This window comes from Limanda limanda, chromosome 7 (assembly GCF_963576545.1).
Source record: "Limanda limanda chromosome 7, fLimLim1.1, whole genome shotgun sequence".
NCBI classification, from domain to species: domain Eukaryota; kingdom Metazoa; phylum Chordata; class Actinopteri; order Pleuronectiformes; family Pleuronectidae; genus Limanda; species Limanda limanda.
Genome location: NC_083642.1, coordinates 17,056,007 through 17,068,497, shown reverse-complemented (window position 1 = coordinate 17,068,497; position 12,491 = coordinate 17,056,007). Strand labels below are relative to the sequence as shown.

At 40.8% G+C, this 12,491-nt stretch overlaps 1 protein-coding gene across 2 annotated transcripts; it reads left to right on the top strand.

The window, feature by feature from the left end:
- Positions 1-9,228, top strand: exosc10 (exosome component 10). Of its 2 annotated transcripts, none has more exons than XM_061075264.1 (25): positions 1-182; positions 1,019-1,155; positions 1,644-1,767; positions 1,853-1,957; positions 2,137-2,296; positions 2,410-2,518; positions 2,598-2,673; positions 2,757-2,867; positions 3,083-3,226; positions 4,231-4,421; positions 4,581-4,737; positions 4,922-5,070; positions 5,235-5,285; positions 5,393-5,504; positions 5,632-5,679; positions 5,785-5,860; positions 5,971-6,047; positions 6,139-6,231; positions 6,319-6,387; positions 6,474-6,579; positions 6,658-6,731; positions 8,403-8,601; positions 8,697-8,761; positions 8,844-8,920; positions 9,012-9,228. In XM_061075264.1, the coding sequence occupies exons 1-25, from the start codon at positions 60-62 to the stop codon at positions 9,040-9,042; spliced, it is 2,664 nt and encodes an 887-aa protein (XP_060931247.1). In that variant the 5' UTR covers positions 1-59; the 3' UTR covers positions 9,043-9,228. The 2 variants fall into 2 exon arrangements, with proteins under 2 accessions (XP_060931247.1, XP_060931245.1); XM_061075262.1 differs by having other exon boundaries at positions 5,938-6,047.
- The last annotated feature ends 3,263 nt before the right edge of the window (positions 9,229-12,491 follow it).

Below are 12,491 nucleotides of genomic sequence, written 5' to 3'. Positions count from 1 at the left end.
TGAGCACGGCGGCTGTTTCCGGTCGCTCACATGTACACACTTATCACCAGATTAAAATAATGGCTTCTTCACAGAGTAACGACTCCACGAAGACCGGCCTTCAAGACAGCAATGCAGAAAACAACGACGAGGAAACAAAGGAGCTGTGTCCCGGCTTTAAAGACGTCGACGCCTTCGTGAAAGTGGGTGAACGCAGTGACGTGTGTAGCTCATGCTAACAGGCGGTGTAGCAACGTGGAGAGGACGGGCTGTGTGCGAGTGGAACACTTATTTATTTAGCTCACTGAGTTCATGAAGAATTGTCAGTGTGTCGTGCTTAATGTTTATCTCATGTTGGACGAGAGTAAATTTGCAGATTCGATTTATTTGTGTGTTCGTTGTTACGTATATAAGAAAAGTCCCGTTCAAATATCTCGTCCAAATCAAAGCTAGCTAACTTAGCCAGCTACGTCATTAAATGGAGAAAATGAGCTCTATAGCTTCTCACATGGGCTAATTCATGATTGGCTTTACCCAACATTTCCAATTTGAAGTCCTCTCCCCAAAAGAACATTATCGACATGGACATTTAGATGTCTTTCTAAATGATCATTCTCATAAATCCAAGCACATGGAAGCGAAATCTAGATTTAATATGTATCATAATGTGTTAATATTATGCTTCACAGTATTTTTAGGTTGTCTGTTTGCTTTCTCAAAGCTGCAGCTGTTCTGTATTTGTTATAAAATACCTTGATTGAAGTGCCATATGGTTTGTACATTAGGAAATCGTTTAGTTAAAACTATACAAAGGAATCTGTCATCAGCAGCTTTTATCTTTGTACAAGATTCAAATAATAGTTTCTTATTGTTTTGAAGACCCCCAACCTGGCATTAGACTAAACAGCTATAGAATTTAACAAAAGTAACCTTTCCCTGTGTCCCTGTTCCTTGAATTTCTTTACTTGTACTCACTCAATCATATTAAAAACTTTTATCGAATTACTGACTACCTGCTTGTCCTCTCTCTCCTTTGCAGTATGGATTGGGTGCTGTAGTATCAGCCACCAAAGCCTCCGCCGGCTTGCCTCAAGCTGGAGATGAATATGATTTCTACCGGAGCTTCCCGGGCTTCCAGGAGTTCTGTGAGAATCAAGGAGATAAGCTCCTGCACTGGTGAGTGTGTTGCTGCTTCCTTTGAGTGTTGGTTCAGTAAGACTTCCATCTGTCTGCCAGTATTTGCTGGAACATTAACCCATGGAGCTGATGTGTTCACACCCGGCATTAACATGCATCCCGAATGTGTCTCCTGTGACCACTTCTACTCAGATCTCGATTCCCCACTTTATATGCGTCCACTTATAAAGTCCATGTCGAAGTGGAGCCAGGGGGCTGAGGAAATTAATGTGGATAGCTTTACAATAAAACAAGATTTTATTCATTTGTAAATAAAAAAGAAAATCAATGTTTGGTGGTTCATGTTAATCCATCTTAGGTGTGTTCATACCTGTCCTTAGAGCTTTCCACTTGTGATTGGATCACTCAAGATGGATGTTGATCTGAAGAGAGCCTTAGATGTGCACAAGTGTTGATGTCATGATGAATCTAATTATTTTATTGTGAAAGATCAAATGCCTATTGTCTTCACCGTGTCCCTGTTTTAGCATGAGTCAGTTAATGCGGCACCATGGCTGCAGATCTCACCTAAGAGACCAGAGCAAGCTGACCGGGCTGGAGGAGAGATTTGACTTGGTTGTGGACTCAAATGACGTCATCCTCGAAAGAGCGGTAGGACCCAGAGTTCCTGTGTTTTACAAGTTTCTAAATGGGAAGGTCTTGGCCAACCGACTAACCTCTTGTATCTGATCTCCAGGGGATTCTTCTTGATGAAGCTGATGGGCTGAATAGGAGCCAGCAGCCGGTCATGCCTGCAGGGTTTCAGCCTCCTAAGATTGTTGTTTCCAGCTGGAATCGCAAGGTTGGCTAATTAACCTTTTTGCTCTTGTACTGCAGATCCCAGTCTCTGTTTTGGGCTGCGTTCAAGCTGAAATATTTTGTGCCAGTTCTGGTTCTTATTACTATTTTGGGACACATTTCATACATTTTCATACCGGGGCTTCACACTTTTTGGTAAACTTTTGTTTTTTTATTGTTCAGGGTTCAGGCTCTAGCAGTCGTGCCGAGACATTCCGACTGCTCCACGCCAAAAACGTTGCGCGGCCGCAGTTGAAATTCAAGGAAAAAGTAGATAACAGCAACACACCATTTATTCCCAAGATCTTCATCAAGCCCAACGCAAGAAAGCCCCTTCCTTCTTGTAAGACACGCATCTCATTCTCATGTTTTTTCCATCTGTTGTTGTTTTTATATCATTACATTTAACTCTTTAACATTTTTACCTTATTTTTCTCCCTTACCTTCCAATGGTAGATTTTACCAACAAACAAATTCAAAAAGAGAGACCTGAGGATGTTAATGTGCCAGCTGCCCTTGCAGATTTCATTCACCAACAAAGAACTCAGAAACATGTTGAAGACATGTAAGAATTATTTAAAACATTTTGTCTTTTCCTTTTTGTCATCGTTGCCCATCTAAATGATAGTTTGTCATCCGTACAGGTTTGCACACCCATACCAGTATGAATTGGATCATCTTACAACTCCAGAAAGTCTCCTGACTAAGCCGGAACCACAGGCAAGTTATCTTCATCCTTTAATGTGATCTTCTAATTGTTGGTTAGGCCTTGATCTAATCTGTTATCTGTGGATTCTTTTTAGATGTACAAACCAATCACCGAGACCAAGTGTTCCTTCATTGACACCCTGGAGGATCTGGTGGCCCTGAATGAGAAGCTGTGCAGATTGTCTGAATTTGCCGTTGACCTTGAGGTACAAGGATTATATTTGTGACATAATGGTATATGAAGCATTAAATAATTTTTTATTGTTAGACCTATAATGTTTTAAACATTTGTTTCAGAGATTTACTGATATGGCAACCTCTTGGGGCTCTTGTTTGGGTCGCTGTAAACCTGTTCTCACCTGTTCTTTAGTATAACCACGTGGATGTGGACACATTTTGTAAACACTGTTCTCTGTTGCAGCACCATTCCTACAGGAGTTTCCTCGGCATCACCTCTCTGATGCAGATTTCCACCAGGGATGAGGATTTCATCGTCGACACCTTGGAGCTCCGTAGCGAGATGTACATCCTGAACGAAGCGTTCACTGACCCGTCTATTGTCAAGGTCATTGAAGCGTTCCCCACTGTTCCTGTACCCTGTTCTATAACTTTAACACAAGAAGAGAATATGAGAATACATGGGTCCATAGATTTGTTTTCAAAATGTGTAACTGCGTGATCTGTGAGGCTGTTTTCTCAGTTTATGCCAACATTTCTGTTATGAGTGAACAATTAATTCACCGTCTTTTCATTAGAAACTGTGGACATGGCAACTCTGCCGAACCAACTTTACAAAAAAATGCAAAGAGTAACGTTTTAACTTTTAAGTCACACATGTCTTTTGAAAATCCAATAAATCTCGCAAAGCTACCGACAGATTCAACTTTGACATACAGTGGTTGTGCACACAAGTAATTTCACAATGCAATAGACAGTTATGAGAGAAATGTATTGTGCATACCTCTGGGTTTAACTTAAATCATGACTAAATTGTTAAACTGGGGATATTTTAAGAGAATCTGTCTTGTTTCACAACTTGTTCCCCTTATCTTTGTCAGCTCATTCCCAAATCCCAAATGAAAATAGCCTCAAAGGAATAGATGTTTTAGGCACATGTATCTGAAGATGCTCAGACGACCTTATGAGCAGTTCATTCTTCAACTCTCTCCCATTGTTATTATATAGAAAACCTGGGGAAGAAACTCTTTAATTTCGAGCCCATTAGTCTGAATTTCTTTGAGGCCTCTAAGAGCCCAGTTGCCTTGAGAGATGTTTAAGGTTGGCGGGTGTCTTGTGGAGCGTGGGAGGCACCATGAGTCACACACTGTAGGACACCTGTGAAAAAAAAGTGGTATGTGGGTTGGAGCTACACAAAGATCCTGTGAAAATTAGCGGACTAGAAAAATGTCACATAATGTCCCCAGTTTTCTTTCTGTTTAAATGTTTTCTGTAGTGAACAATGAAATATAAAAACAGGTATATCATTTATATATATATATTTTTTTTTTTTACAAGTTGGTTCCTCGTCACATAGGTTACTCTAGAATGGGCTTTGTTTCTTGTTCTCAGGTGTTTCATGGTTCAGACTCTGACATGGACTGGCTCCAGAGAGACTTTGGCGTGTATGTTGTCAACCTTTTCGACACGCATCAGGCCAGTCGGGCTTTAAACATGGCCAGACATTCCCTCGACCACCTGCTCAAACACTTCTGCAATGTGGACTCAGACAAACGCTACCAGCTGGCCGACTGGAGGATACGGTATGGACCTGACCAATTCATTAGATGCTTAATCTTATAATTTTGGTTTTGTTTATCTGTGACCTAGAGTTCTTTTTTTATGAGAAAAAAGCTAAACAGATATTCACGTTCTTGTTTCTCTTACAAAATTGTAATTTTTTTTTGTCTCATAACTCGTAGCCCCTTGCCAGTTGAGATGTTTCAGTACGCCCGGGCAGACACACACTACCTCCTGTACATCTATGACTGTGTGAGGGTGCAGCTCTTGGACTTTAACCACGGGCAGCCTGGCCTGTTGCAGAGTGTCTGGAACAAGAGCAAGGACATCTCCCTGAAGGTTTGCACAAACCTCACTTCGTACACCCACCATGATTGGATTGACACTTCAAAACTACTCTACCATCTATCCAATAGTTGCGCAGTTTCTTCATTACTCCCATATTTTTAAATTCCCACACCAGAATCTCCAACATCTTTTGACATTTGTCATGGTTTCTGTGCCCCCCCCCTCTTCCACACAGAGATATTTGAAACCTATATACACAGAGGAGTCATATTTGGAGCTGCAGAGGAAGCAGAAAAAGTCGTTTAACACCCAGCAGCTCACTGCCTTCAGACTGCTGTTTGCCTGGAGGAACAAGCTGGCCAGGCAGGAAGATGAAAGCACCGGGTAGGCTGTTTGGAAATGGATGGACTCGCTGGTCTGGAAATCTGCTTGAGCTGTTATCTTTTTATAGTTTGTGCCCAGCCAGATTTTGCAACCATCATAATTTTCTCCCAGCTTATAGATTTCGCTCATAAAATGTTTTAAACTGCTGTTATTTGTGTTTTAAGATACGTCCTGCCCACCCACATGATGATCAAGATATCAGAAGAGATGCCCAGGTAAGTTTAAACGAATTATTGTGTTGGTTCTTCTCACCTAAATGTGGATGAATTTGGTATTTTTATTGAGAACCTACAGCACAGTATTTTGTATTTTGTCTACTCAGGGAGCCTCAGGGCATCATTGCCTGTTGTAACCCTGTCCCCCCAGTGGTGAGGCAGCAGGTCAATGAGCTCCACTTGTTAGTGCAGCAAGCACGAGAAATGCCCCTCCTTAAGGTGAGAGCTCTTATCAGCCGTGGTTTAATAATGTGTTTTATTGTTTATGTAACTTGAGTGTTTTTGCTGTCAACTTACTTGTGAATTCAGGTATCTAACAATTAAATTTGTTTTACACCCCTCACAGGCTGAGATTGCTGCTCAAAAGACGAAGGGGCTGACGACCATAAAAAAGGTTTGTTAAGAACTGATTAAGATTGAGTTTTTTAAAATTTGCATTTCATTTGTCGAAAAAGCAATCACTATATAAAATTATTTGTTATCTTGTTTAAATCTCCAGCCAGAGGTGACATTGTTTGGACCCCACGATACCTCCAGGGTCTCCGAAAGTGACATCCCCCAATTCTCTCCCAATGGTGAGCACAATGCGTGTGCATGTTGTGCCTTTTCCAGGTTGATTTGATATTTAAGCCAAACATTCATTTCTTTTCAGAACTGCCCGTTAAAAAGGGAATGCTCTTTTCAGAAGATGAGCACCAAATGGATGATGATGATCAGAGAACACATGGTCTCATGGCATCAGCTAAAATCACTCTGTTTGAGGTAGAGATCATCTTCTAACTTACTCAACTTAAGCTCATTGCTTTGTGCGTAACCCTGAAGACTAATGTGTGGACTGTGCTTCCTTTTCAAGGAGCCCGAGACAAAGAAGGACCAAGAGTCTCTTTCTACTTCTCACACGAAAGCCAGGCGCATCATTGAGTCTTTTGAAAACCCTTTCAGAATGGTAAGAGATGATCAGTGAATAATCTTCAGTATTATTTGTATTTTTAATCAGACACGCAGTATTCATTGATCTTCTTTGGGATTTCAGTATTTACCCACCACTGACGTGCACATCAGCAAGAATGCCAAGTTTGACCCTTCTTCAAAAATATTTGAGGTAATCGAAAAGGTCCAGACTTATCCGTCTTTTACCGCTTAACTATATGTTTGGATGTTTATAGCTGTACCATTTCACATATCCAGATTAGTAAAAGATGGAAGCTGCAGAGTATGGAAGAGCAACAGAAGGAGGCGGAGGCCAAGAAGAAAGCCAATCAAGAAGTAAAGGAACAGGCAAAGAAAGCGAACGGTAATGTGGTCTAAACTTCTCCAAAAGTAAACTTTGTTATTTAATGCTCTTCCATGAATGTAATGTTTATTTCCACAGAGGAAAGAAACAAGGAGAAACAAAGCTACCAGGAGTCTCTAGCCAACGTCATCACCATTCGCCAACAAGCAGCGGTGAGTCGTTTTGCTCTTGCGTCCACACATTAACAGGCTTAGCTGTCAACTCCACTGTTGATGTCCCTTTGGCGTAAAGTACAAATCCATGAAAAACACCAGTTGCATTCACCCAATAGCCCGGCACAGCATATTAAAGATAGGTCATTAATAGTCAGTTTAACCCTCTGCAATGCCCCCCGTTTTCTTAAGACCTGGCTGATATTTCTGCGCAAGTAGAGTGACTCACAAGCCAGTGAAACACTGCTGCCTTTCTGCGGCACTGGTGTGTTACTAGCTTTTCAATATTTATATCTTTCCCATGATGTGTCTGGGGAAGAGAAACACACAGCGTGGGACTGGAGCATAAGAGACACGTCTTCCTCTTCTTTCCTCCCCAGGGAGCAACAATAGCTGCTTTTTGCCCCAAACCCCACTTCTTGTTATCTCTGTCTCTCTGGGGAATTACTTGGCATCCTTCTGCTTGGTTACTCATCTGTGCTCTTGGCACCATATGGTGTTTTCTGCCTTTTATAAATGCTCAGTCATATAAAACTCACAGTATAGAATGTGGTCATCACCATTTGATTCTTGTTTTTATGTCCTTTCCTGTGACACCACCTCTCCTCAGCCCTTCACTGTCAGCATTAAGCCATCAAGAGCTAGTACACACAGTAATGGTATGCACCACAGTCACCCATTGTGTGATGATTGGCTTTAGTGAAAAGTTTGTTCAAGGGTGCTCCCTGCAGAAACGGCTCCTTCAAATATGCACGTTGGCAGGCATCATAGTCATAAGTGTTGGCAGTAGCACTTGAAAGTAGCACTCGTCAACCTGCCAGCTGCAGCCAATGTTTGGCTGTGCTGGCACACTGTCAGTTTCAGCCGGCACTTAGGCACTGAAGTTTCCTCGCTTTATTTTACTTTGAAAGAAAGTTCCATGGTTTAACTGCATTGATTTTTTGATGCAGATTAAGAAAGGTGTGTGCTGTGATCAGATATGAATAAAAATCATTTTTAATGTATTTTGAATCTCCGGAATAAGGATGATAAACAATGGAGTTTGAAGAAAACAGGTTTTGGCAGTTTTGTAATCAAAGCAGTCATGAAGATGTAACCTGAGGTTGTCATTCACACCTTTTACTGTGATTGTAGTTATATAATGTGAAGCCGTATGCATCCTTGTGAATAGGCTTTCTTCATGGTTTATATAACAGACTGTATTGGGTTAAACAACAGACAAAGGCAAAATCACTCACCAGCCTCTGCTATAAACAGAAGACCAAATTTGTATCTGTTATGTTGGTTTAAAAAGTGGTCAGATTAGGAGAAATCACCCATTTGTCAAACGTTACAGACACTTGATGATAGTGTCCATGTCTAGCTGAGCCAAGGAATAGCATTTCATTTTTATCAGAATTTAATCAGCAGGGAACATCCAGACATCTAGCTTTTAGGAGCAGACAAGCAGACCTCTTATTTCCTAATTTGGGCAAAGTTGCCTGCCTAATAGCTGCATACAGCTGGATATCATCATTCTAGCAGTGAAGGTTAATTCCATGACTGCAAAGCTTTGATTACTTGTACAGCAAAACTGCTCACAAATACTGCTTGTCCATTGCCGGGAACAGTTAACGCCGTTCATTATACATGTATTGTTAAGAATATAATGTTGTTGATCAATTTCATTAGGAATCTGTAAAAAGTGGTGGAAAGAAAAGAGAGAGGGATACCAGTTTGCCTGGAGAGTCGACTCCCAGACCGACCAACAAACTGATGAAATCTGCAAAGAAGTCGGAGAAGCCTGAAAAGACAGAGAAGCCAGAAAAGTCTACCCAAGATGTCTTCACACCCTTCGACTACACTCAGTCAGACCTCAAAGTCTTTGCAAGTATGTAACTTTGATTGTAATCACATTAAACAAGTTACTAGTTGCTGCACATTCCTTTACAGTTGCTGTAACATTAAATTCACTTTGTTTTACAGACCCCAAATCAAAGGACAACACACAGTTTGATCCAGACCGGCAAAGCCATGATAACAAGAAAAAGGTATTGTCAAAGATTTTTTTTAATACTTTTCATTCAACACATTTTATATGTGATTGATGAACTGAAATCTTTCGTTCAACAGAGAGGCCCCAAGGGACAAAAATCCAATTTTGCAGCTGGAAACCGAAGTTTGTCGTACCTGACTGGAAGATCTGACAGGTAAACATAGAATATACAGTCCAATGTTCTTTTCCTCTGCACATTCCACCATCCCAGCATGTTACCCATTCTGTGTTTTTACTCTCCACAGGGGATTCCGGCATAACTGGCCCAAAAGATAAGCCTGTTGTTCATTTTCAGTTTTTTGTTTTATTTTTTCATCTCGAGGAAACGATGATCCCCACCTTGCCTTCCTGCAAATGCATTTCAGTATTTCAATATATAATGAATTTGTATTGTTTTTCCATCTTTGGAAAAGTGTATCCTGTAAAAACACAGGACTCTTCATTAAAGATGGTTTTACAGGATAGAGTTCCTCGTTTTCAGTTTTTTTTAACTAAACAAAACAATTTGATGAAATGTAATGTTTCATTTTGTGGATTTCAAAGTATTTTTACAACCGTTGTCAATGATATTAAGGCAATAGTTGTCAATATAATTGTCTGTTTGAAAAGCATGACATGACACATGAGCAACACACCCCTGTGTGAAAGCTAAATTATACAATCCTGCTCCTGCACCCTTACTCACTCTTCTGGAAAGGCTTCACACCCACACACAAAATAATTTTGTAACCTTCCCGCAGGGACTTGGTATTATTAGTGTTGTGCCACAGGTTAGTCTGGGCCAAATCTGATTTGAAACCCAAAGATGAAAGAACACCATTGTCTTAAATACCATTGTACACTGTCACGTTACGATTTGCCTTGAGCAAAGTGATAACATCCATCCCAAAGAAACAGCCAGCAGGCTCCGGGCATGTGAGACTTTTGAATGTACATTTGGGAAATGCCTGAAAATGCTCTGGCCTTTATCACCTCCTTTGCGGAGGTTATGTTTTAATTTGTTGGTAGGATAGTTAGTATGTAAGCAAGATTATGTAAAATATTGACTGGTTGGATTTCCACAAAAGTCGGTGATAGGATGTGGTCTGTGTCAGGAGCGAATCCATTAAATGTTGGCGCAGATCCAGGAGTTTTCTTTATCATTGTGAGATGGGACCTTGTTCAACATTTTTTTTCCTCACAGAATAATAAATGGGTGTTATTAAAAAAATCTGGCTGTAAGGACTTTAAATTAAACCAAAGGGAACTCTACACTTCACCTTCCTTGTTGGTCCTGTTTTAAGTAGACTTCATGTTTTCTTTAGACCTTACAAAATTTGCAGTCACACCCTTCACTCAGGCAAACCCTGCACTGACTTTACTAACTTCCACATTCGAATTGTTGATTCTTAATTTGTCACATTAATTTGATAGGTTTGGGTAATATAAGGTTTTTTTTTTACCAGTGGTGTATAAAGTACTTGAAAGCCATACTTGAGTAAAAGTACAGATATCTTACTTGAAAGTGACTCCGGTCACCCGTCAGAAAATGACTTGAGTAAAAGTCTTAGAGTTGCTCATATTAAATGTACTTAAGTATCAAAAGTATCTGGTATTGAAATGTACTTAAGTATCAAAAGTGAAAGAACAAGTACCAAAATTAAAAATGCTAGGTGCTTTTTATAGTAGGCCTATACAGACACAAAACAACCCAAAATTGTTCAGTTCAGGATTTATTTCAACTGACTGAAAAATTATAACAACACTATATATATAATGTATAATTTTACAAATTTTGAACCCGAGATGCTGAGGTTAAAAAAAGTATTGGACAAGTGCATCTGAACTTAAAGAGACAACAAATAATCAACACAACAGAATAAACAAGTGCCTCTTGATTCTACTTAATAACACTAATAGACCAAATTAACCTTTTGTGTCTATTAGCTGTATTTTGTACCTGCCCGCCAGCTTGTCCACGCATCTACATGTAAGCCTGTTTATTTATCATTAGACTATCTTCACTGAATGGGCCTGCGTTTGTGATTGCATTTGTTTCCAGCAGGGTGACAATACACCTGTAGGGTATCTTGACTGTAGGGACGACAAAGTGAAGACACAACCCTGCTTGAGGTTGTACACATTAGCCAGTTTGTACAATACATATATAAAGACTCAACAGCTTCTTAGTTGTGTTGAGTCAGCACAAAGGGCGACTAAGTATTGGAATTGGCAATATATAGATATATAATATCTTTGCAAAATTATATTGGCATTTTAGTGAGTGGAAAACTGGGCCTGATTACCCAGGGTTCCATTTGCCGAGGTCCATTAAAAAACCTGAATTGTGTGCGTGAATATGCAGTAGTCCACGACACAGTGTTTGTTTTTGGTTGTGTAGGCTGAAAGTTGTTTTTGCATTTGCTTATATAATTGGTTGTGTTGTTTGTTTTTCCATCTCGACTTGTTTTAAATCTGTTTGTTTTGTTTACGTGGACCAATGATAGTCTTTTTGCCAACAGTTTTTGTTTAAACCAACTACTTCCAATATTTTCTTTAAGAAAAGTTAACCACTTGCTGCTTCGAGCTATGTATTTATGTGCAGATGTTGACACAAAGCAGGAAAGGGAAAACGAATGTGAATCGAAAAAGGAATACCTTCAAAAAATTATGCAAAGTCACCTAATAAAATCCCTCAAAAAGCCAATTAATTTGCCTGAATAATAATCCTTACAATTTCAGTAGGGCCTCACGTTTGTCAGTGCCTGTCAGTGCTCGGGCCCTAATAATAAAGACTGAACCGAGCTCCTGCAGGAGTGAGAGAGCGAGAGAGTGGTGCACCGTGTGTAAAGGTGCACGTTCCGCCAACCTCCGCTGCTCAAGTAACGAGCCAGTTTTGAGAATGTAAGAAGTAGAAAGTACAGATATTTGTCCTCCAATGTAGCGAGTAAAAGTTAAAAGTCGTCAGGAAAATAAATACTCAAGTAAAGTACATATATGTGAAAAATCTACTTAAGTACAGAAACGAAGTATTTCTACTTTGTTACTTCCCACCACTGGTTTTTACTTTGATTGGTATACTTCTGTGTCTCCATTTTTCTGTGGCCACTTGAGCCGGGTCAGGAAGAATGTATGAACTCTGAAGTCTGAATGATGTGTGCACCATACAGTTGCTGCATGAGAAATAACTAAATAAATACATATAAAGAAGTGATTGCAGTGGTTCTACACTGCACACGTCCACGCACGCTGTAGCTGCTACGGGCCGGCGCATGCGCAGCAGCGTGCCACCGTGACAACTGCATGCATGTGGCACAGCCAAGAGCACGTGGGTGGGGGGGGGGGATTTGTCTCAGTGGTTTGCCACCAGTTCTTCTTTACACGTGGCCAATGTTGTGAAAGAGTATATTTTAATCCAAACTGTGAAACCCACAGCCTCCCCGGGCCTGGTGTCCACAGTGTCCCGGCACAGTGAGGATGCACAGACCCTGGATCAGTGGACGGTTTGATTTCCTCTCTGATGAAGAGGAGACCAAACTTTCCTCTTCACTTGAACACCGCTCCCCTCCGCGGGGCGGGGCCAGGAGCCCATCCGAGAAATCACACAAACTATACTCGAGCCGGCTTACGCTGCCAGCCCATTGGCCAGAGCTGCCTACGTCACCGCCATCCGCGGCTTCCCATTCGTTGCCCTCGGAGCGGACAGCAAGTTTATGCGTCGGCGCAAGAGCCTACGTCACCTCCGT

Bases quoted from the DNA above. Each gene is read 5' to 3' on its own strand.
- exosc10 (XM_061075262.1), top strand. From the start codon at position 60: ATGGCTTCTTCACAGAGTAACGACTCCACGAAGACCGGCCTTCAAGAC. The intron at 3,227-4,230 runs GTCATTGAAGCG...TCTTGTTCTCAG, and splicing joins CTGACCCGTCTATTGTCAAG to GTGTTTCATGGTTCAGACTC. The intron at 5,505-5,631 runs GTGAGAGCTCTT...CACCCCTCACAG, and splicing joins GAGAAATGCCCCTCCTTAAG to GCTGAGATTGCTGCTCAAAA.